Source organism: Girardinichthys multiradiatus, chromosome 14 (assembly GCF_021462225.1).
Source record: "Girardinichthys multiradiatus isolate DD_20200921_A chromosome 14, DD_fGirMul_XY1, whole genome shotgun sequence".
Lineage (NCBI taxonomy): Eukaryota > Metazoa > Chordata > Actinopteri > Cyprinodontiformes > Goodeidae > Girardinichthys > Girardinichthys multiradiatus.
In genome coordinates, this window is record NC_061807.1 from 33643466 (window position 1) to 33667955 (window position 24490).

The following is a 24490-nucleotide window of genomic DNA, read 5'->3' on the forward strand; positions in this document are numbered from 1 at the left end:
GATATGATTTAGAGACAAGCTTTCCATTGCATAGATTTCCCCATTCAAGACCAATATCAGATTTCAGTCTAAAATACAGATGTTGTTTAGTATAAAATAAATGAACTCTGCATCAAAACATTCCAGTCGAAGAACCACTCACTCCATTAATCATCACCTATTAAGCACGTTGCAATGGAAACTGCAATGTGTTGACGCAGCACTGTATAAAACAACAATGATCAAAAAGTCCTCTATAGGACTTACTCAACAGTAAGAAATGATCAACAGGACGATTAGTGAAGAGTGAGCCTGAGGCTGGAAGTGGCCGTTCGGACTCGGGTTATATAACTGGAAGCAGGCTGATGAGCGAATAGATTGTTTATGAAGACAGCCTGAAGGCCCCCACTGCACTGCTGCAGCCCCACACATGCACCCAATAGGATGGTTAAAACACAGCAGCCAGTTCTGTTTCTTCCAGTCAGATGAAGGAATTGACTTAGAACTGATTAGAACTGAGCAGCCAACAAAACTAATTCAAATTTGAACTAAAGTGTAACAAATGTTTGATCTCTGAAATGACTCAGAAATGACAGAAAGCTATTTTTCTGAGGCCATGGTGACACTTACTAATTTATTTAAAGCAAGTTGAGACCAGGATCAGATAGTCGAAGCATGAGTCACTGAAATTATGAAGCAGCAGCGGGTTTGTTCTGGATGGAAGTCATGTTCTATGTCCCTCGCACACCAACAACACAGTGATGGTTCATTTCTATGTGCCTTCATGAGATGTTTTTCTGCTCAGGAACAAGTTCAACACACAACCTATTTACAGATTTCTTCTGTTTTTGCTTTTTTGTCACATTTGAATGCTTCAAATGATCAAAAAAATTTTAATGTAAAACAAAGATTATATGAGTAAATACAAAAAGAGGTTTTCAAATGATGATTTACTCTATGAAGGGAAAAAGGTCCCTCATTCATTGAATGTTATGCTGCCGTTCAGCATGATCTGTTTGGTGGTAGGTCTGTTTTGGTCTGGGGAGGCATATCCACAGAGGGACGCACAGACCTGTACAGGAAACACGATAGCACTCTGACTGCCATTAGGTATTGAGATGAAATCCTTAGATCCATTTTTAGACCCTCTGCTCCTGCAATGGGGGTTCCTCCTGGTGCATGATAATTCCCGGCCTTAAGTGGCAAGAGTATGCGGCAGTTTCTGGAGGATGAAGGAATTAATACCATTAACTGGCCTCCACGCTCCCCTGACCTAAATCCAATAGAACATCTCTGAATCATCATGTTTAGGTCCATCAGACTCCACCAGGCTGGACCTCAGACTGTCCAAGAGCTCGTCTCCTGGTTGTGATCTGGGAGGAGATACCTTAGGACACCATACATCATCCCATAAGGAGCATGACCCGACATCCAAACTACTGAGTACCATTTTGAATTGCTGCGATGACATTTCAGCAAATTGGACTAGCTGCCGCATCAGTTTTTCAGTTTAAATTTCTCTGTGACTTCAGATTAAGCCTCTGTGGGTTGATCATTTTCATCAAATTATGTGGCATCCATTTTCCTCCCAATACATGACCCATTCCATATCAGTATGGACAAATTCTCCAAATGAGATCTGATGTGTTTTTAAAGTCTGTAGCTTTCTTGTTCTGAAACATTTAAGTGAGGCAACCCCCCCCCCCCCCCCCCCCCTCCCCCTCCCTCCCAAAAACAATAAAGAAATCATGGCACTGTTGATAAAATGTTTGCATAAAGCAGACATCTGTAATTATGAGGTTTGTCATCATTCCGGCAAGATAACGCCTTCTTTCAAACAGCTTACAACTTAATATGGTTTTGATGACAAAGAAAGTAGATAAAATATTTTATTACGTTATTATCCTGCCTCAATTACCCACAGAGCTAAAAGGTGCAATTTAAAAGATAACAAATGTGGTTTATCTTGATTGTTTTAATTCATTATCTATTCTGTATTATATTGAAGCATTCGTGAAGGAGGTGGAAAGGCCTCCATTGAAGATTTGAGTACAACATGCTAACCAGGACTTTACATTGCAGCACATAGTTTGTCTGGAATTAAAACAGATTTATTTGTGGATTTCTTTATTTATTTCTTCCTGTGGTTATTGCTGGAAGACAGTTTTAAGGTGTGTCTCTTTTGGCACATCTAGCCTTAAGGCAAAACTGTTTTAGTTGCTTAATGCTGGATTAGTTCTGCTAGTGATTACCAATCCTGCAAATCTTCCCAAAGCGTTTGCTTTAGACTAAGCCCCAGCCTTTGCCTTTGACATGTCCATTTCGAAAACTCAAAATTAGTTCCCTTAATTTTTAAATGAAATATTTACTTAGTTGCAGCTTCAGCAGCCCACTTAGTTTCATTGTTGTACATGTGACAAATGTCTAGTTTTGGTGGCTATTTCTCCAGGAGGACCTTTGAAGAGTGAAGGGTGGTCCCATCAATAGGCACTCAATACCTGATGTGAGCTTTGGAGACAGGATTAAGGCTCCAAATTTCCCTTGAAACTGTTACAAAATTGTGTTCAGTGACAGTAATCTCCAACTATGACTTCTGATGAGGTAAGAACAATTTTCTGTTTTCAGCAGATCAATTGTGAAACTTCACTTAAATGTAATTAAGACTCCTTTTGCTTCCACTGGCTTTATCTCACCAAATCACAAGTAAGAAGCAACTGAGGACGGCAAAGCCATCACTCACATTGGTGAAATCCCAGCCAACTTAAACGGGATCTTCTGGTAGCCATTGACGTGCCAGAGCCAGATTCACAAATCAAAACAACAAGCGTGAAAAACGACCTGAGTCCTGCAGGCTGCGCCAAAGCAGGATGGAGGCGGCGAGGGGGGGCTCATTTTAAAACACCCCAAGCAGACGGAGACAAGATGACAGACGGAGTGGCGCAGAAATATTAGTTGAGAATAAAGAGATGCAGTTATCTGACAATGTTTGAGAGGAAGAAGAAAGAGAGATGGAGAACTAATGGTGTGTAGACTAACTGAAGATTTAGCTGCAGTTTGTTTTGTGAGTCCAGGCCAAGTGATGCTCCAGAGTAAATGGCAGGGGCGCTCAATCTTCTGCATCTCTGCACTGTGTATTACACACACTTCATAAATCTACAGCGACTGCCAAATTAGAGCATCTATAACCTTTTTGCACCCTTCAAAGAACTTTGGCGCAAACGTTTGAACTTCTGCCTTTCTGCTAATAGAGTAAATGTTGACATGCAAGCAAAGTCATGTCAAGACTTTTCTATAACACAAAAACACAAATTCTCCTTAAGGTGGTTTGTAGTGAAAACTGTCAACTGGCTTCGAACAAAAAAATCAGATTTAAAAACAATTATAAGTAACACTGAACATGGCAGAGCATGCACAAATTTAATTTAATTTATTAGTTTTTTTATGAAGGTAGTAGCGTTTCAAGACTAAGCTCATTTGGAATGCTTGTCCATAGTTGGGTTTTTTATTAGATAAAAAAAGAACATAATATACAAAGACCTACACAAACCTAAGAACAACATTTTTAAGCATGAATGTCTGTTTTTTAAACATAATAATATTAAAATACTCTGAGACTGCTAAGTCGACAGAAAGCTAATAATGAATTCTTGAGATCTTTTGAGTAGAACCGCATTAAAAAAACACAATTCCAGCGCAAGGTCATGAAAACTCTGGAAAACCACATTTGGTATTATGCGCATAGTTAGTTGCTGCCGTTGTAATGATGTGTAATGATGATGGACTTTTTTAAACAAGTTTTTTTCTGCAAGTTCTGAGATGAAGCCTCCATCGATCTGACTTGTTTGTAGAGCACATTTCATACATGATCGAAGTTATTGAGATCTGGGAAATACCTCAGACACTTTGTTGTGCTCCTCAAACCATTCATGAACGGTCCACATTGAAGCCAAGATCCCTCCACTATCCACCCTCATACACTAATAATTAGTGCATTTTTGTCCATAGACAATGATTGGTTTTGTTAAAAACATCGGGAGAGAGGTAGCCAAACACTTACCAATGGTTCCCAAAGGCTGATGATGGAGCATAGATGGTGCAGGCCCAGAGGAAAATCAATAGCTCATGAGGTGGAGGGTGTTGGTTTTATTTGGCATGATTCTTTATAAGCCACAAGAACTGCAATGCCAACATTTATTAGATAAGTGGAATATACTGATATACATCTGTCAGGATGATCACTGGCAGGTCACGCTAAAGTCTATGAGTCATTCTTCATTATGGCAGCTGTGAACATTTTGTTATCAAATGTTTTTGACAAAGGAAAAATGAGTAAGAGACAGGATCTGTCCAAATTCAGAACCAACTTGTGACGGCTTGGTCAGAACATCTCCAAAACTGCAGCTCTTCCCAGTCTGCAGTGGTCAGTGTTTATCAAAAGAGGTCAGAGGAAAGAACAGTGGTGAGCCAGTAACAGGGTCATGGAAGACTAAGGCTCACGGATGAGCAAAGGCTGACATGCATGTTCCGATCCAATGGCTGAGCTACTGTAAATCAAACTGCTGAAGAAGTTAGTCCTGGTTCTGACAGAAAGGTGTCATAGTTTGTTGAGTATAGAGCTGAATAGCCAAAGACCAGCCAGAGTGACAGCTTCGGCCTCTTTCAGCACGATATTGCCCCCAGTCAAAAAATTATTAAAATGCTTAACGAATGATTTGAGGGGCACAACAACATGTTTAAGGTATTTCCCAGATCTCAGTCAATTTGATCATCTATGGGATGTGCAGGACAAAGAAGTTTGATTGACGGAGGCCTCACCACACAAGTTGCAGCACTGACAGGACCGCATTGTGTCAGATACCTCAGCACACTTGTAGGGGCCCACTACTCGACAGGTTAGGGCCATTTTAGCAGCAAAATGGGGACAAACATAATATTAGACAGTCATCATATTCGTCTTCATTGGCAGGATTCATTCTGCCTTTTTCTAGGGGTTTTCCAGATATCTCTAAAGTAAATTGTCTGGAAGATCCCTTCTAAAAGGAATGTGTGAAGTTGTAAGCAAATTTTCGTCCAAGAAGACAATTACTTTGAGAGGGTAACTTGTGGAAAGAGTCTGTTTTCCTGCATATAATGCCTTCCATTCCCTCATTCGTAATATGGCATGTGGTCATCAGCACAGGAACAGTCCTCAAGAAGCCTCGTTCTTTGTTTAGTGCAGCTTTAATTTAACATTGCACCACATCCCTTGTGTTCCCAGGTATCAGAGTACACTCCTATGATCCCCAAATATAAACTGTTTGTGTGAACAGCAACTGCAGATAAAGTGCAGGAACTGTCTGCAGATTCTTAATGTGTTAGACTGGGTAAAGGAGAGCGCGTCTCCTGGGCTGAACAGGAGGACGACCATCTGGACATTCTTATATGAAGCAAAAAATAGAAAACTGTGCTGGTTTAATTAAATTCCAAGCGCTTACAAAATGTTGTTAAAAAAGGAGCTGAAACAACACGGAGATGAAGAAGCGTCAGTGTAAACCTCGTTGAGAGTTTTATGGTCTGATATATTGTCTTTCTACTATTTTTAACTAGGTTATATTTTTAAAGGGTTTGTTTGGCAATGATTTTATTATTCACATTTATTTTTAGTTAACAGATTTTTCCATTGCTACGTTTTTAATACCTGCTTATTGGTATCCTTTGTGAAAAAATAAATAAACTCTAAATAAATTAATCTTTTATTGGAGTAGCTCGTTCTCAAACATAATTTTTTTTTTTTATCCTACCTTTCATTTGAGAAGATGTATTCACAGGGTAAAACAATCATAACAATTGTATTTTAATTTTTTCCCAACTGATTACAGTTTTGTAGGAACTTTTAATTAGTAATCCTCTTTCCCTGAGCTATAAATTTGACGTCACAACTAGTTCAGTTTTTCTTAGCCACTCTTCAAAATGGGAAAGACAAGAGAACGTCCAATCCAACTACAGCAGATATGTGTTAAAATGGCAAACTTCTTAAATTTGCCCAAAACTGCAGGAAGAAATCAGGTTATCAAAAAACATTATAAACAACTGGAACCATGACAATCACGACTGTTCAAGGACCCACGTTGGATGGTAAGAGAGGTAAAAGATAAGAAAAGAGAGGCATCTTTGGCCCACCACGTCTCCATAATAACGTTATATTTGAAGACATTTTGAACATCCTTATCAGGGTGGCCAATAAGTGGCACTAGACTTCCTCCTCTGCTTTTCAGCAAATGTATTAGCAGTAAATATAAAAATGCTATTGTGTAAAACATCCTATGCTTAGACAGCTTTCTCTGTCATGGGGGCAGATATCTTCTGAAGTTCACTGCAAATATAAAAATGTTTTAAATGGACTGATAAACTGTTTGTTCAAGTAATCTATAGAATCTGTCTCAATTAAATATAACATATATCCTACACAAATATAAATGAATAAATGGATGAATTAGTCAACCAATCAATCAATTGATGTTGTCATCAGTATTTAAGTGAATAATGAATTCATTATTAGGACTGTTTTAAGTGGAATAAATCTTTTCCAAAATGATGTCCGCCAAGTAATCATTTTGTTATCTTTAAAAGCAGTTAATGACATGTAAAAATGTACACAGAATGTGTAGATTAACATTGGGCTATCAAAATGTGTAAAACCTTTTAAAACGGTTTCTGAAAAGTTGTGGCTTTTGATGCAAATTGGCCCTATCAGTCAGCTCTCTAACATTTATGAATTTACTAACTCAGGTTTTCTGTCTAGTCATAGTTTGCTCTGTGTCTAAAAAGAATATGCATGGTCGTTTTAACATTAAATGAAAATGGTGACAAACATTGAAGGATTTTTTGGATCTCCCAGCAACACATCAGTCCCAAACACACAGCCAAGGAAACTCTTCATTTGTTTCAGAGAAACAAAGTGAAATGCCAAAAATGGCCCAATCAGTTGACTTGATTGATTTAGTTGTATGTGTAGATTACGTGAGTTGTTGCCGACATCTGATGTTAATTTCATGTCAGTATAAATATATTTACTGACAAAACGTTGATGTGTTGTATACTTATTTTACCCACCTCTAAATGAGGTCTACAACCTCAATGTGACACATATACATTTTCAGCTGAATCAAACAACTTCCAAACATGCCTCTATAATGTTGAATCTCACCTCCTGCAATGCTAACACACCACAAAGTTAGACTGCGACATACAACATCTAGGCAAACTCTGCGTTTACACATCATTCAGATAAGGAGCTACATTAGCATTACATTAGCAAATGTAAGCTACTGTTTGAGGGTCTGGGTCTTTACCTTCTTCTAAGGGGAATATTTGGCTCTTTATTTAGAAAATGCTCCAGTATATTCATCAGCCAAATGCTAATGTCGTAAATCAGGTGGCGCAGGGCGGGCAGGTGTTTATTGCAGTCGGATAAAACCTTTGACACTGCACTAGTCAAGACACTAAAACATTATGTAAAGCTGGGGAGAAAGGGCAGACTTGACTCCTTCTAAGAATTTATAAAATGAATGAAGATGCATGCAGCCTTAAACAGATTGTGAAGCCGATTGTGAACTGCAGCTCTTGCAGTTCCTTTAGATAAAACAAGTGTCTGTGCAGCTGATTATGTTCAGATGAACCAAGTCACCTCACATCACAGTGAGCTTTAGCAGGCCGCTGGGTGAGTAAAGCATTTGCATATCAGCAGTCTAAACAGTTCATATAAATTTTAATGCATCAGGGGAGTCATGTGTATGAAGGATTGTTGTTTGAGAAGACATGAAAATCATTTACTGTGGATCCCTTTTGCTTCAAGACCTTCTAAAAATAAAGCAGAGCAGAATCACAAGTTTAAAAACAGTCCACTCAATCATTCCAACAGAACAAAAAAAGAGTAACCACTTCTCCCTTTGTGTGGGTTTATGCGTAAGAAGCAATGCATATTGTTGTCTGCAGTTAACACAAATTGAGACATCACCTGACTTTTGTTTCCACTTTTGTATGCAGCTCTGGCTTTTCTTTGTATTTTTCTATCATTTATTCTTTTAATACCCTGAAAATTATTATTTTTACAGAATCCCTGTGATGCATTCACTGTCCTCATTTAACGCGAATGGAGATTCAGGAGATGTCACTTACCTCATAGTAGAACTGCATGTCTGTCCACAAGAATGAATCTCATATGTCCACAGCGGGAAGGGTGAAGGTGAATGCGGCCGGTCCATCCAACAGTATCATTAGTCCGTGTGTGTGTGTGTGTGTGTGTGTGTGGCTCAGGTGTAATGATCAGGTGCAGAGGAAAAAAAGTTCCTCCTCTGTTACTCCTTTTCCCTCTTCTGATTCTTCTTGTCGTTTCTGAACTAACTGCAGTTTCTCTCTTCCCTCCTGCACTTGATGTCACTCTTCCCCACCTCATTTTTCCTCCCCTCCTCCTCCTCCTCCTCCTCCTCCTTCTCCTCCTCTCGACATGACTCCACTCCCCAGCCCCTCCCATTTGCTGTTTTGGCTGTGTTTCCTCTCCATTTTTTTTGTGCCCTTGTTGCTCAAATTATCATTCCTCTTCATAGCTTATTTTTATTTTCTCTTTAGTCAAACTCTTTCTGTTTCGCTCATCATCAGTAATCATGTCATTTTTTAATTTCCTAATATTTAACTTTAGTGAATAATTAGTCAAGCCTCAGAGGCAGCAGCAGAAGGGACTCTTTCTGTGCTGATTACAGATTGCTGTCAGCCCTTCCTGTGCTAGCCGCTGTGTGTATAAGTGTATGTGTTAGATAAAGATAGCGCGGCATGCTCTCAGCTGTCAGAAACAGGAAGAATGCAGCTTGGTAGTTTGGCCCTGATGAGAGTGTCTTCCCCCTGTGTGTGTGTGTGTGTGTGTGTGTGTGTGTGTGTGTGTGTGTGTGTGTGTGTGTGTGTGTGTGTGGTATTATAGGGGACTACACTGGGGGAAAAAACCGTTTTGAGAATAATCATAGTGGTGCTCAGCTGAAACATGGTTTAAATTGGTGTTTCTTAACCCTGGTACCCAGGGGCCATTGTCCATAATGCTTTATTTGTGTCCCTGCACCAGCAGACCTGATCCAGCGAATGGCATTAGCAGGGTTCCATCAAGTGCTGCAGAACCCTGCTAATCACCCATTTGTTTGGTCAAGGTGAAACCCAAAAGGGAAACACCCTGAACATGAAAGACAGTTGGTAGGAGCAGGGCTGAGAAACACTGGTTTAGATTGAAGCATATTTGTGTCTTAGAATGGACCAGTCAAAGTCAAAATCTAAATCCAATTGAGAATCTCTGACTAGGACTTCAAAACTGATGTTTAATGATGCCCTCTAACCAGTCTGAGTTTGAGCAATTTTGCTAAGACATTGCAGAATTTCAGTCTCTAGATGTGCAAAGGTAGTAGAGACATACCCCAAAGGACTTGTAGCTGTAAATGCACCCAAGTGATTCTAAAAATTGGTTTAAGGGAGTTAAATACTTAGTCATGCTGCACTATTAATGTCTTCCCAAACACAGCTTACCCCAGCATTCATGTCTCTGTGTGTGTGTGTGTGTGTGTGTGTGTGTGTGTGTGTGTGTGTGTGTGTGTGTGTGTGTGTATTTACGGGGGTCTTTCAGTACACATGATCCAGAAGAGACAGCTCTATAATTAAACTCGAGCATTTTATTGTGAAGTTGTCACTTTGTGGCAATACACACTCAACTGATCTCATTGTTCACCAACCCCGGAGGCTTCTGTGTTACGCAATTTTGTAGACCTATTTCCGGTCTGACGTAGCCTGAAATTACTCTCAGTTGGTCCGCTTTGCTTCATCAGGTATAAATACTTTTATTGGCTAGGACAACTTGCTAGGCAAATAGATGTGTTTCAAACCTATTCAGATGTAAATAAGCTAAGGTGAATTTGATCTATGTTAAAGTCAAATCACTAAAGTAGTACAGATAACTGAATGTATTTATAATTTTAAAGAAACATCAGCGAACCTGCTGATGGTGTTGGCAACAACTGACTATGTGACATTGCTACCTTGTGAATTATATGTAGAGCACATCAGAACTAAGATCTGATCTTTCACTTATGATTTTAATGTGAGGTGTGAACAGTCCACAGACCTTTCCACTCACACTTGCCTGATCACACCCAGAAGCGGTGCTAGCAGCACTTGCAGATTACCCCAGCAGGAGAGCTTCAGATGAAACAATTAAGGGCAGAGATGATAAAACTCCTTCTAAGATGCAAATAAACCCAAAGTGTGGCAAATGATGTTAGCTGTTCCCAGTCGGTCAGACTGTAAAAAAGGAACATCTAGGTAGACCCAGGAAGACGTTATACTTCAGGGGTAATCTGGAAGGAATTCTGAGTTGCCAAACAAACAAGAAAGGGTTTGGTGATGAAGTCATTTTCCACAATCATAATGCTATTTGTTACTGAACAAAGGGTCTTAAAATGTTGCATCGCTAGGCCCCATTTTGCAATACTACTCTAAAATATGATTATGTTGGAAGTTGAGAAAAGATCTTGTTTTTCAGTGGTGGAGCTAATGCCTTCAAAATTCCAAGCTGTCAGAAAACGTCAGAGCAAGCACAACAAAGTACTGATTTTGAGATTTTTGGGTAATGGTTATGGCTTTTTACCTCTAGTTGATATAAAAAGAAAAAAACGATCAATTCCAACAATTGCATTTGATTCTTTTGATGTATATTGCAGGGTCGCATGGTCTGTTGCCTACCTCCAGTTGCCATTAGTTGAGAGGCAGGGTCGCCAGTCCATTACAGCAGTGGTTGCCAACCTTTTTTGACTTGTGTTCTGCCTGAGCCAATTAGTTATATTACGGGTACCCCCTCAGTCCAACATGCTAGCAAAAACAAAATGTACAACAATTGATTATTAAATAGAAATCATTTATTTAATCTCTTTAACTTGAATATTTAGTTTAGTTCAGGCATTTTATTCAGTCAGTCAGTCAGTCATTTTCTACCACTTATTCCATAGTGGGTCGTGGAGGAGCTGGTGCCTATCTCCAGCAGTCTATGGGCAAGAGGCAGGGTACACCCTGGACAGATCGCCAGTCCATCGCAGGGCAACACACAAACAACCATGCACACACTCATTCATACACCTAAGGTCAATTTAGAGAGACCAATTAACCTAACAGGCATGTCTTTGGACTGTGGGAGGAAGCCGGAGTACCCGGTGAGAACCCACGCATGCACGGGGAGAACATGCAAACTCCATGCAGAAAGACCCCAGGCCAGGAATCGAACCCAGGACCTTCTTGCTGCAAGGCAACAGTGCTACCAACTGCGCCACCGTGCACCCCGCATTTTATGCATTTCAACTCAAATTAAACATAAAGATACCTCTGTTGCTGTGAAAGTGAATAAATAATCTAAATAACTGCAGAATCAACATAAATAATAAACCTGTTTTTGTTATAACAAAAACTGGAGCTCTTGAATAAGTCCCAAATTAACAGACATTTAAACCTAAAAAATCAGCAGCAGAACACTTAACAAAAATAATGTTTAAGCTCACTATATCAGTTTTACTTTGTTTTTATCATTTAACTGAGCTTCAATGAGACTCCTGGGATTGCTTGTCTTTGATAAGCTTTGATAGATTTGGAGGCAGAGTGAAAACAGCTTTTACTTTTCTCTCTTCTGGTAGTGGAGCGTCGTGCAGATGAACAGCAATGAAACCCCTGCTCCACACTTTCCCACCTGTAGTTGTTTTATTGTGTATTTGTGTTATTTTGGTTGATAAAAGCTTGGTGTTGATAAAAGCACCTGGGTCCTAATAAAGCATCACAAACAATAATTGTCTCTACTAACTGATGATATTTACCCGTCATCTTGGAAATAAAACACTGAATGTTTCCACGTACCCCCTGCAATGTGCTCACGTACCACTAGGAGTACGAGTACCCCCGGTTGGGAATCGTTACATGACAGGACAACACAGAGACACACATACCAGACAACCATGCACACACTCATTTATGCTTATTAGCAATTTAACAGGGTTGTGAAATAAAAATCACTTGGTTTGGTTATTAGCTAGCTGCTAATAATAATAATTAATAATTATTAACATAGCTTGAATATTTCAATTTTAGTCAAAAGTTTTCAGTCTGTCAGGAATAGTCCTGTGAATACCAGTTCAATGTGGTGCAGCATAATAGAATAATACATGACAGAGTAAATTTGTACTCTGGGATTGAGAGCTATTAGTTTTAGCATTAATGGACACAATTTAGCACAATTGTAAGGATTATGTGAACAAATTTTAGCAGGTTAAAAAGATGAGGGGAAAACAAAGATAAACCTGGCCAAACACAGGTTACCGTGCCATTATTGTTTAAACCGCTCAGTGGAATAAAGTTTGTCTTACCTTTAGAACACAACCAAAACACATAAACTAGCCTCACGTCATGGGGATTATGGCTGACTCGTCTTTCCTGGGAGCTCTTCTTAAACATGGATTAATGCTGTGCATTCTGGGATTCAGAGTTTTTTTGTTGTTGTTTTTTTACCAGGTTGTTGTTCTCTGTGTGTGTACTTCAGTGGTTGTTCCATCCCGTGGCTGGCCCAAGTCATATTTTTAGACTGTGGGAGGAAGCAAGAGAACCCTGAAAGAACCCACTCATGCATTGGGAGAACATGCAAACCTTTTGCAGAAAGAACCCAGGCATCCATCCATTAGTCTGTCCATCCATCTAGAGCCATCCATACATTGCTATAAATTATGTTTTACAGCTTTTGATCTTCCTATACAATCCTGCAGTGATGTAGGTCAGCCACTAGAGGGCGCTGGACACCAACAGAAAACTGGAGAGTTTGCATGTAAGACCCACCTGAAATCCAACAGCAATATGAGGACATTTGCCTGATTCTGGAGCTCAATGTCAAACTCCCAGTATGATCTCAAACCTTATAACTCCATTTAGAAAACACATTTCTCACAAAGCAAGTTCAGGGCAGCTAATTAGACAAGCAGGCCTCGTAAATGTTCAAACAACAACTCTCCCTGGACCTCAACCAGCTTTCATGTTCTGAAGACAAACAGGCACAAATTGAGACGCGCCTCCCAAGCTGGGACCATCCTCCATTAACACATCAAAGGAAGAAAGACCCACCACAAACCTCCTTTATGGATGGTAAATCTTTGATTAGCAGATCCAAAAAGGAACAGGCTATGAATAACAACAAAACAGCTGCAGCTCTCACTCTTGAGAAGCTTCAGTCAACACAAAATTTCAACCTAATCCTCTTCTTCTTTCCGACCGTGTGAAAATCATCCCACTTAATACTGTGTACACAAGTCTGTTTTTTTATAGCTCAGATCGAACTGGTTAGATGTTTCCTTTCTTTTATCGGCATCTTGTGGATTTCTTCAAATTCAGGTTGAGAAGGAGAAAAGGGAGATATCGTGTCTTGAGAAAATATTTAAAACTATTATGTTCCACTTTACAATTGTGCGCCACTTTTTGTTTATCTGTCTGGTTCTGTTAGATCTCAGTGCTGTATTGGATACAGTCGATCACAAAATTCTCTTAGAAAGGCTGGAATATGCTGTAGGGATCAGGGGAACAGCGCTAGGCTGGTTTAAATCTTATCTGTCTGACAGATTCCAGTTTGTCCATGTAAATGATAAATCATCTTTAACCTCCAAGGTTAATTGTGGAGTACCACAGGGCTCAGTACTTGGGCCAATTCTCTTTACTATATATATGCTTCCAATAGGTCAAATTATTAGGCAGCATGGGATAAATTTTCACTGTTACACTGATGACACTCAGCTTTACTTATCCATAAATCCTGATGAGCCCAACCAGTTAGATAGACTACAAGCATGTCTTGAAGATATAAAAACTTGGATGACGTTAAATTTTTTGCTTCTAAATTCAGACAAGACAGAAGTTGTCGTCTTTGGACCGGAGTCGTTAAAAAAGAAACTGCTTAGTCAATCACTTAACCTGGATGGCATTAAATTGACCTCTGATAATAAAGTAAAAAACCTTGATGTTATTTTTGACCAGGACATGTCATTTAAATCCCATATTAAACAGGTTTCGAGGATTTCCTTCTTTCATCTCCGGAACATTGCCAAAGTTAGAAATATTCTATCCAGGAGTGACGCTGAAAAACTAGTCCATGCATTTGTTTCTTCAAGGCTGGACTATTGTAATTCGTTACTATTAGGATGTCCACAAAATGCAGTTAAAAGCCTTCAGCTGATTCAAAATGCTGCAGCAAGAATTCTGATGAAAATTAAAGAGAGAGATCATATTTCTCCTATTTTAGCTTCTCTTCATTGGCTCCCTGTTAAATCCAGAATGGAATTTAAAATTCTCCTCCTCACATATAAAGCCCTTAATGATCTAGCTCCACCATACATCAGAGATCTGATTGTTCCATATGTTCCTAACAGAGCACTTCATTTTCAGACTGCAGGTTTACTGGTGGTTCCTAGAGTCTCTAGAAGTAGAATGGGAGGCAGATCCTTTAGTTATCAGGCTCCTCTCCTGTGGAACCAGCTCCCAGTTTTAGTCCGTGAGGCAGACACCCTGTCTACTTTTAAGGATAGGCTTAAAACTTTCCTTTTTGATAAAGCTTATAGTTAGAGTGGCTTAGTTTATCCTGAGCTATCTTAATTATTTTTTACCTCCATCTTCTTCCCTCCCTGTTTGATGGAGTAAGGGGGAGTCAGGTTTAGCCTAAACCGGCTCAGTTATGGTTGAGGTGCAAACACACCCTCCATTTCTGCTACCTGTATGACCCCTTCTCTTTTCCAATGGTTATAATCAGTCTGACAGAGAGAGGTATCCCAATCCTTGTGGTTTTTAGTATAACAATGACCATCAGTGGGACCCTTTGTGGGGTTCCTTGAGACGACATTGTTGTAAATAAGCGCCGTTTAACTAAATAATCTGAACTGAAACTATCTGTGTAGTTATGCTGCTATAGGCTTAGGCTGCTGGAGGACATAACAACCACTTTCACCCTCTTCGCTACATTCTCACACTACTCTCCAATTGTGCATTGTTTGCTGTTATTTCAGCTTTTAACTTTGTTCTCTCTTTTCTCTTCCTAGAAGCTACACCTGGACTGGCTCTGTGTCTGCCTGTAACACCTTTCTGGAGAGGGGAATCGTCCGAGCTTCTGCTGGCAACAACTTAATGCTCACCCTCTACCGATGATCCACATAGCCCTGTCTTTTAATGTTTAACCCTTTCTCTCTCCTAGACATGGAAATTGACTGAGCTTTTATTGTGACTAACTCTATGTGCTCTCTCTCATACTCTAAACTTGAAAACTGGCTCAGAGTTTATCTGTTCTTTCTTTCTAGGTGAAACGACTAAAGGAGCTACATCCATTAACATTTACTTTTCCTTCCCATAGAAAGGACTCCTGGATCAGTGCTTCTTTGTTCTTTTTGTGTCTCTGCTCTGTTCTCTCAAACCCCCAGTCGGTTGTGGCAGATGGCCGCTCACACTAAGCCTGGTTCTGCTGGAGGTTTCTTCCTGTTAAAAGGGAGTTTTTCCTCTCCACTGTCGCTACATGCATGCTCAGTATGAGGGATTGCTGCAAAGTCAACGCCAGTGACTGTCCACTGTCTCTACATGTTCATCCAGGTGGAGTGAATGCTACAAGTCACTGACTGGATGCAATCTGCTGGGTTTCCTTAGACAGAAAAACTTTTTATCCAATTTGAATAAAAAGCTAACTCCGACTGCACTGTTCAATTGTTAGGATTAATTGGAATGTATGTACTTGACTGTTGTGAAGTGCCTTGAGACAACGTGTTGTGAATTGGTGCTATATAAATAAAATTGAATTGAATTGAATTGTCACATACAGTTCTGATAGAATACACTGAAGTTTGAAAAACTCCCAGAGAATACTTTTGCACCACACTGTATAAGATGCCTATAATGATAACATGGGTATATTTTCAAATATGAAACAAAGGCTCAGGGTTTTAGGTCATTGGAAAAGCAAAACATTTGGTTCTTCTGCTAGAACCAGAGCAGCTTCTTGTCATTAGGGAGCGGATTATTTTAATTTAACTCCACATGAGCTTGGGGAAAAAAATCACAACCTTGAAAACTGGCAGGACAGGAGGAGTAAAAAAAACAAAAGACAACACAGCAAGAGTTTAGGCAAGAAAAATAATTTATTTATAATGATATAACATTTTTCATCACACTGGCATTGGATAGCTGCAGAGAGGAGCATTTGTGTGAGACGCCACTTTGCAGCTACAGATTACACCATCGGATAGGGCCAGGAAACAGAGGATAATCAATACATACATGGAATATTCCTTTAAATATGCTTTTTTTTAATAAGATGTAACAAAAATAGAATCATTCAAATAAATCTGTCCGTCTTTCTTGCTTGTATGCCTCTCTAATTAACATCTGTGTCTTCAGAAGCTGCCTGCACAGCAACAGCACTTCATTAGAAACTAGGTTTGGGGGACTGTTTTCTTGGGTTAGCCTGGACACACATAAAGTGAACATCACTCATGTTGCCCTCCTGAAACAAGATCCTCATTGGTCCAAAACTGCAGCCTCGACTTTCCGCGGGGCTGTCTAAAATCTAGAACCGTCTCATAAAGCTGTGCAGAAGTTACAACAGCTCGGACAGATTAAGAGGTGCCTAATTGGAAAACCTGTCATGAATCCATTAGTCCGAGTGGGGCATTAGGATTCAGATTGTCCATCCCTGTCCATGTTTATGTAAAATTGGATTACTGATTTTCTGTTACCACATCTGCAGTTAAAAAAACAATAACTGTCTGATATAAACGTTTTACTTAAGTTACAGATATCTTCTATATTTGTTCAGTGGTGAAATACAAACTCAGTTTCAAATACTTTCTATTTGTATCCCCACTTGACTTGACTTAAACATGACTTAAATTCATATGTGATCCATTTTACTGTCTCCTTTCTTACTTTCTCATATAACACAGCACCTTCCACTTTTATTCATTGGCACCCTTGGTAAAGATGTGTAAAAATAATTTGTATCTTGCTTTTCTGTAATCTAACAATAACAAATAAATAAATAAAATCAGGCCTTTAATTTGAGTAGATTTATTTATTGGGAATAAAAACCTGCATTAAGATATGGTTATTGTTTTTTTTTCTCCTTTACAAAATCATCCAGGACCACAGTTATTGGCACCCCTGCTTTTAAATACATTGTGCAATTCTCTATTACCAACAGGTCCTCTCCTTTAACATTTCACAGGTTTGGAGGATTTGACCAGTCCTTTTTGCACAATCTCCCTAGATTAATGGCTTGCAACCTGTGTCTCTGGAGCTGTAAGTGGCCTTTTGGCAGGTGTCAGTCAATCCCAGTGGTTTGACTTCTGTGCGTCTAATGGGAGAATAGACTATTACAGAACAAACAGAAAAAATTAGCCTCTTAAAAACTGTTTTTTTTTTTTTTTTGCTGGTCCTTCAGGACTGTCTAGTATTTGTCTAGTATTACAAAATGAAAAAAGTATTCTTTCTCGTTTTGTAAAAGTTTAACATTTGTCTTTGTATTGAAACCTTAAAAGAACATATTTTGGTTCTTTAACAACAACAACAAAAACTAATCCTATAAATGGTATATTTAAAACCTAATAAGCTATCTATTTTTTACTAAGGGTCATGTAGGTGTTGTGGCTCTACACAAAATATTTTAGGAAAAGCGAGAGCAAAAATGTCTGTTTTAAAGTTGACTGCAGCTCTAGATGGTCCACAGTCTTTAGTCCTCGTATATGCTATGTTCCCACACAGACACATCACTACCAGGGCCACTGGAAGACAAAGAGGCCCACAGGGTCACAGATCCTCTGTTGAGTCATGGAGACTCGGTGGCCAAAAGGTGCCACTTTCTTCTGCTTTCCTGTATCAGTTAGGAATTGAAAAAAGTAAAAGAAATGCAAAACTGCTTCAGTTGTAACTGAACTTAATAGGTTTTAACTAAAAGGTTTTATTAGGGTTGCCATACATTGTGGCATGGGATTTTGGGGATTTTTAAAATCAAATTCAATGTTGGGTTCTTCTAAAATTTTTGTGTGAAAATAAACAATTAATTACCAGGTGTACCAATAACTGTAGAGGGCACTTTAAATAACGTCTTAAACAAAGCAAAGCCTGCTGGGATGAGCAGAGAAAATAAATAAAGGTCATTTCTCTGTAATATAGCACTTTTCATTTAATGGGGAGTAATAGTTCATCTTCAATATAGTCCTCTTATTAGATATTTTGTAAAAATTTAATTTTCCAATATAATAAGCTGTCAATAAATGTGTTTCTATTTTTTTAGCTTAGTGCTGTAGGCAAAGAGAGCTCGGCTCTTTGGTTCTGATTTTCCAAATGCAGTCCGGCTCTGTGTGCCGGTAAATGTCTTGATGCTTATAATGACATTTGCAAAGCAAAACAATTGCACAAATACAGCTCTGTGCTGGTGCTAACAATTCAACTGTTTGTGGAGCTGCACACTCTGATGTCGCCAGTTGTAATGTAGAGCAATATGTTCTTCTTGATAATAAATGAAAACATCTTTACATAAGGGATAGCATCCCTAATTGTTTACCGCCGTACCCATATGTTTTGGCTTGTCTGTACCACTCTGGACTTTTCGCTTCATAGGAATCTGCCATCTGTCTTACAAACACACTATGGGCTACTAATGTGCACACAAACAGGAAGCGACAGTGCAACCAGTTTTACACTTTTTTTTTAACTTGTGTGTGTTTTGTCCTCAAACCACATGGATTGAACATATTCCTTTTGCTTCTAACCGTACATTCTTTGAGTTGGCTCAGTCTAAAAATAACGCTTTTTTTCCTTCTGTTTATACTCAACCTTCTTATTTTTCTTGATCTCTGTGACAAATCTAAGGAACATTTAGCTGCATGTGTGTGTAGAAATAAGGTTAAGTGATGGGGTTATACAAATGTCTTTTAGACTATATGCAAGGTCTTTCTTATGCTCCTGCTGTATACCATTCATTTTTGGTGAAAAACTAGTTTTTCCACTACCAAGGCAGTCAAAATAATAATAAATGATATTTAAAAACAAACAAAGAAATCAAGAAGTTGCTGCAGCAACACCCATAATTCAGTATACAAGGCAAACAAACACAGAGTTTTATAGTTTTATCGGTGTCATTCACTAAATATCAAAAACAAGCATCACTTTACTAGTCATCTTAAATGGACTTACGTATTTTTTTCCCAGAACGACTGAATACCTGAAGGACTGTTGTTGGGAAGAAAGACGCGTGTGGCTGATAGTTTTCCTTCCCCGTTCCTTTTTGTTGTGACGCTTCATTTTTCATCCACAAGATAGAGCTCCGACTCAATAGCACCGAGAGATACTTTGCCAAGCAAGAGTCAAGAGATGAAAGGTTTCCCTCCTGGGTTTATACAGTCCATCCATGCAGAGGGGTAAGTCAGGTTTAGCAGCCTGGAACGCTTGTCTGGTCACCCACACGCAGTGGTCCATAGCCAATAATCTTTGTGTTCACAGTTCTGAAAGTCAAGGTCCTTCAAGCAAAAACACCTCTTAAATTCATTCATTCATTCATACTTTCACTTACTCCCTTACTCGTTCATGGTAATACCATGCTATGTGGGTGCTAACAGTATAAAAAAAGGAAAGCTCAAACTAAGAAGGTTTTTGCATTTTTCAAAATCAAAGAACAGCATCAATGTTTTCTAACAGTCCTTTCATTGACATTCATCCTGTGTCGTCTCTTCTGCTGAGCTCAGATGCATAGACTGAATGCAGAGAGAGATGGTGAGGTGGAGGAGGAAAAAAAGGAGGTGGAGAGGCAGGAATAGGAGGAGGCAATAGAGGAGGATGCGGTAAATAGGGGACAAAAGAGAAGGAGCTCTTTGCCAGATGAATGGGTTAGAGTGGAGCAAAAGAGACAGATGGAGATGGATCCAACAGTCATGAGAGGAGGATGAGTGCTGGGAGTGGTCGGGGGTGTGGGTGACTTGAGCTGTCACTGGGGAGGGCAAAACAAACAGAACCTCTTCAATGCCCGGAGCGTCCCTCTGCTATAGCGCCAATGGACAGATGGAGGGAACTTCATATTGAACCAGTTTTTACCAGTTCATCTGCAAAAGCTGCAGCGGCCTCACAGCATTCCCTCAGTCTGACAATCCAGAGTCCTGGGGGTTGGTGGACTCCTTTTAGTCTAATTACAACAAGATTTTTATTGTTTGCTCCTCAAGGTTTCAGAATCTCTTTTTAATGAAATCTACAAGAGCTCTAATATTTACAGTTTTTTTGTTACTCATTTGTTTTAGAATCTTTAAGTTTCTGGAAACCATTTTGAACATTTTTGATTCCTGAATCCTCCTGGAAATAGAATGGATTCCACAGTCTTATAGATGAGTGTAAGGAGGAACCACTGAACCAGGACCTTTGAGTCTGTTCCACTCCAGTTGGTTGACTAATTTGATGTGGTACTGTGACATAAAACAGCATATTCTGGGCTTGAAATTAGTCCAGTAAGCTCTGCAGAAACAGGTTAGCGTTAGGGTTATTAACTATGGATTTGAATAAGGAAAAAGAAATGACAGTGCTTGCTCCTACGTCCATTAGAAATGCTTCTAAGTGATAAATGGAAGCTGGATGGCAAGTTTTACTTTGCTGTGCTCCACTTTAAACCTTGTTAGAAGAATTGCTCCGGCGTAGCTACACACCTGTAAATGATATGGTTTTCATCTAAGAGGTTACAGGGCAGGGCGGAAGAGTGTGTTTCTAACTGGGGTTATGTCATTACTTTTCTTAAATAAGTTCTAAAAGTGAAGCTAGACAGAAATTTTAATATGGCACTCAACATTTTGATTGGTAGTTGCTCCCTATGAAGCCACTTCTAGCTCCTGCCAAAAGTGGGTTTTTACTCTGGTCCAGCAAAGAGTTGGTCGAGTACTTTTGTTTCCTTGCCTAGTGAGAGCTTTAGTGGTAGAAACAGGCGGAACAAAGCACTGGTGTCTTAGTTTAGCACAGGCACCGGTGTGATGAAAACACCCCCTACAGGAGAATCCATAAAAGGTCACTCTGCAATAAAACATATCCAGGTACCACATTCACTTTAGTTATGCCTCATATCTCTAAATTAAACAATAGGAGAAAAGGTTTTCAAACTCTATCTTGAGCATGGTAACCAAACCGTTGAAATTCCAGCTAGGCTTCTGTCCGTTTTGAATTAAAACGAGGCCTTGTCTTGTTAAGCTACAAGAATGACTTGGATCATTTTAAAGATGACAACTAAGTAAGGAAACTCACCTAAAGGGATTTCACTTGGGTCATTCTAATCTATTGAGGCCATGCAGGGGGGCTCTGCACACATCCAAGCTCTAATGAAAACTAATGAGGGACACCTCGCATCAAACATGAAACAAACCTTTGTGCACATGCTCCATATTCTCCCTCTTTAGTTGAAGCATCCATCTATACACGCTCACACACATACAAACATAACATTAGTGTAGGTCCTCTGTGGTCTGTTTGTAACAGTTCTTCGGCCCCCCAACACCAGAGACCAAAAACAAATAAAAACCCTGTGAAATAACCAGGCCTGCTTCATGATCTCTCTGTGGAAACATCAGCAGGCATGATTGCATCCACACACACACTCACACACACACACTCGTGTAGACGGTCTTTTTCTGTTTTTCTTTCATAGCGTAACTTTTCTGTCAGTGTGTGTGCTATAGTGTGTGCATCGGCAGTTTGAAGTCCAAGCTTCTCGCGTCTCTGTACACTATTTTGAGTCTTTGTTGATAGATGCTTTCCATTTATCTTTGTACATGTTACATATAGTATAATACCATTAAACATATACAGTAAATAGACATTTTGAACGTATAAAAAAATAGGAGTAAAACGTAACATTTAAAAACAGATTAAAAAGATAATGAACGATGAGGGGAATCTAAATGCAAAGCGGCAAAATTGATTTCGCCATGTAAACGACCTCTGAGGCCAAAGGAAAGAAAAGTGCTTTGCTTTCCAAGTCGGTTCGCTTGGTGCCTCTGTGGAATGCTATATGAAGATCCACGTTCACGGTCACAGCACGGGTAACAAAATGAGGGACATGCTCATGCCTCATCTTTGGTGGCATAAACAAAATCCCCCATGCAGTTTCTTTTTGCTCAGTCTGGCACTTCGCTGTTGGTATGCTATGCTATTGAACTGACTTCGGGAGAAAATGGAGCATCAAAGTCCAAGTTCACCTTCCTCAGTTCCCCCATCGCAAAACTGATGCCCAAACATTAACTTCCTAGAGAGCTACAGGTGTTACACCTGTAAAGCAACTGAATAACCAACAGACAATATAATTGTCTTCCACTTGTTTCTTGGGTTAAGTTGGTTCCTTGTCCTCTGTGGTGTCATGGCAGATTGGTATGGTTGGAGATTCAGATCTGTTGTTAGTGCTGATCCAAATGTCAAGTGCCATGATATTCACTGCGTATTTCTACATTCCCAGTGTCATCTTCGCCAGTCCATCTGCCCATTTTTTCTCACTAAATAAGATGTTTTTTTTTATATTTATATATAGTAAAAAACAAGCTTTTTTCTTCACTTATGAGTTTGACAGGCAAATACTGAACGCCAACCATAGGAAGGGTTGTTTTGCCGAAAAATGTGCTCCAATTTCATTGGACAGTCCAAATGGTCAATCAGAGGTTAGGGCGCTAAGTATGTCCTCAGCATGTGGCAGATAGTAGAGTTGGTTTGTGTTGTAGTAAATAGGAACCAAACCGCGTTAACATCTAGAAATTATATTTCCGTTCACTGTTCGTTGGGTTTGTCAGTCCCAGACGGCACCTCCCCTCCCTCGGCAGCTGATGCGGCGGAGAACTCTGTGATGCGTCGGGCTAGAGGGTTTGTGCTCTTCAGGAGCTCCATTGCGGACACCCTCGCTCCTCCACTGGAAGACTTGCTGCCTTTCTTCTGAAGCAGGGCCATGAAGTTCTCGTTGCGAGAACTTGACCTTTGGCTGCTACCCAAGGTTAGGTTCCGATGATCACTCCCACTAGCACTGTGCTTCACCGGTGACACCAGACTCTGGCGGCTGCCAAAAGAATCTGAGGGCTCCTTACGGCCAAGAACCTTTCGCTTGGACCTGGAAGAGAATCATATGAATTCTGGTGGTTGGAATAATTATTATCAACTTCTCAAAGCTTTACACACTGACTGGCAACTTCGTTTTTTGGAGGACTTAAAGACTATCTCTTTTGTTTTGTTTTTTGTTGAAAACATGATTTTTTTTCTTCTCAGCTCTTTAAGCTAATTTCAGCAGCACACAAGGTAACATTATGAACACTTGTTGCTTAGAGACTAACTCTCTCGTATTTGTCTTTGTGTGCCTGCATCTATAAATGTGTCAATGTTCAAGAGAGAGAAACGAGGACAAAGTAAGAATCTCTGGTCATGGAACAGTTGCTAGGGAACTCCATACCCCAACCTTTGGGTTTTAAAAGTCTAATGTTAATCCTATAAGAGGAAGGATGTGTGGGTGAGTGTGTGTTTTCCAAAACCTGTGTATAATGGTGAACAAGTCCTCTGTGGTGTGTGTCGTAGGAGTGCTGGCCAACAAGTCGTCTTCCATTTCCTCAGCAATGTGGAGAGTAGTCTTCTCATCGGCAACAGAATCATCTGATCAGTGCAAAGGAATCACATTTAAACACAACTCTGCCTTTCACTCTTTTAGAAATCACATTTTTTTATTATGAGACTCAGTTACAAAGAAAATTAGATAACATCATGACAAATTATTTTAATTAGTGCTAAGAGCAGTGTTGGCCTCCGTGTTCTGTTGTTCAGATTTTAGAGCAGCTGTGGTGGATATGCCTTAAATTAAACATCAGTCAAAAGGTTTTGTACCAAAATTAGAAGTTAAAGGCCAATTGAAATACAGAAGATCCGCTACAACCACTTATTGATAAAACCTTTTAAAATGATAAGAATATAGATTAAGAGATATACAAAATTTAACTAGTATCTATGTTCACAAAAAAATAGCAACACTTTTTTGAAGTTAGTAGTATTACCATAGAGTTGTGCAATGTTTGACTTCATTTTATATCAATTACAGATGTTATGATGTATATACAGTACAGACCAAACGTTTGGACACACCTTCTCAGTCAAAGAGTTTTCTTTATTTTCATGACTATGAATATTGTAGCTTCACAATGAAGGCATCAAAACTATGAATTAACACATGTGGAATTATATACTGAACAAAAAAGTGTGAAACAACTGAAAATATGTCTTATATTCTTGGTTCTTCAAAGTAGCCACCTTTTGCTTTTATTACTGCTCCACACACTCTTGGCATTCTGTTCATGAGCATGTTGAACCAGCATGGCTACCACAGCATCTTGCAGCGGCATGCTATTCCATCCGGTTTGCGTTTAGTTGGACCATCATTTATTTTTCAACAGGACAATGACCC

General features: G+C 39.4%; 2 protein-coding genes across 3 annotated transcripts in view; both read right to left on the bottom strand.

Annotated features, from left to right (window-relative positions):
• arhgap36 (Rho GTPase activating protein 36) overlaps positions 1-8340 on the bottom strand; it is a 90225-nt gene extending 81885 nt beyond the window's left edge. Inside the window, exon 1 of the mRNA XM_047385508.1 lies at positions 8137-8340. Within this exon, the coding sequence (XP_047241464.1) occupies positions 8137-8154 (18 nt within the window). The 5' untranslated portion in view covers positions 8155-8340. The remainder of the gene's footprint in view (positions 1-8136) is intronic.
• Positions 8341-16159: 7819 nt separating this feature from the next.
• nhsl2 (NHS-like 2) overlaps positions 16160-24490 on the bottom strand; it is a 175120-nt gene continuing 166789 nt past the window's right edge. For both annotated transcript variants that reach the window (XM_047385500.1, XM_047385501.1), the window contains exons 9-10: positions 23571-23688; positions 16160-23155 (exon numbers count right to left, since the gene is read on the bottom strand). In XM_047385500.1, the coding sequence (XP_047241456.1) occupies positions 22822-23155; positions 23571-23688 (452 nt within the window). In that variant the 3' untranslated portion in view covers positions 16160-22821. The remainder of the gene's footprint in view (positions 23156-23570; positions 23689-24490) is intronic.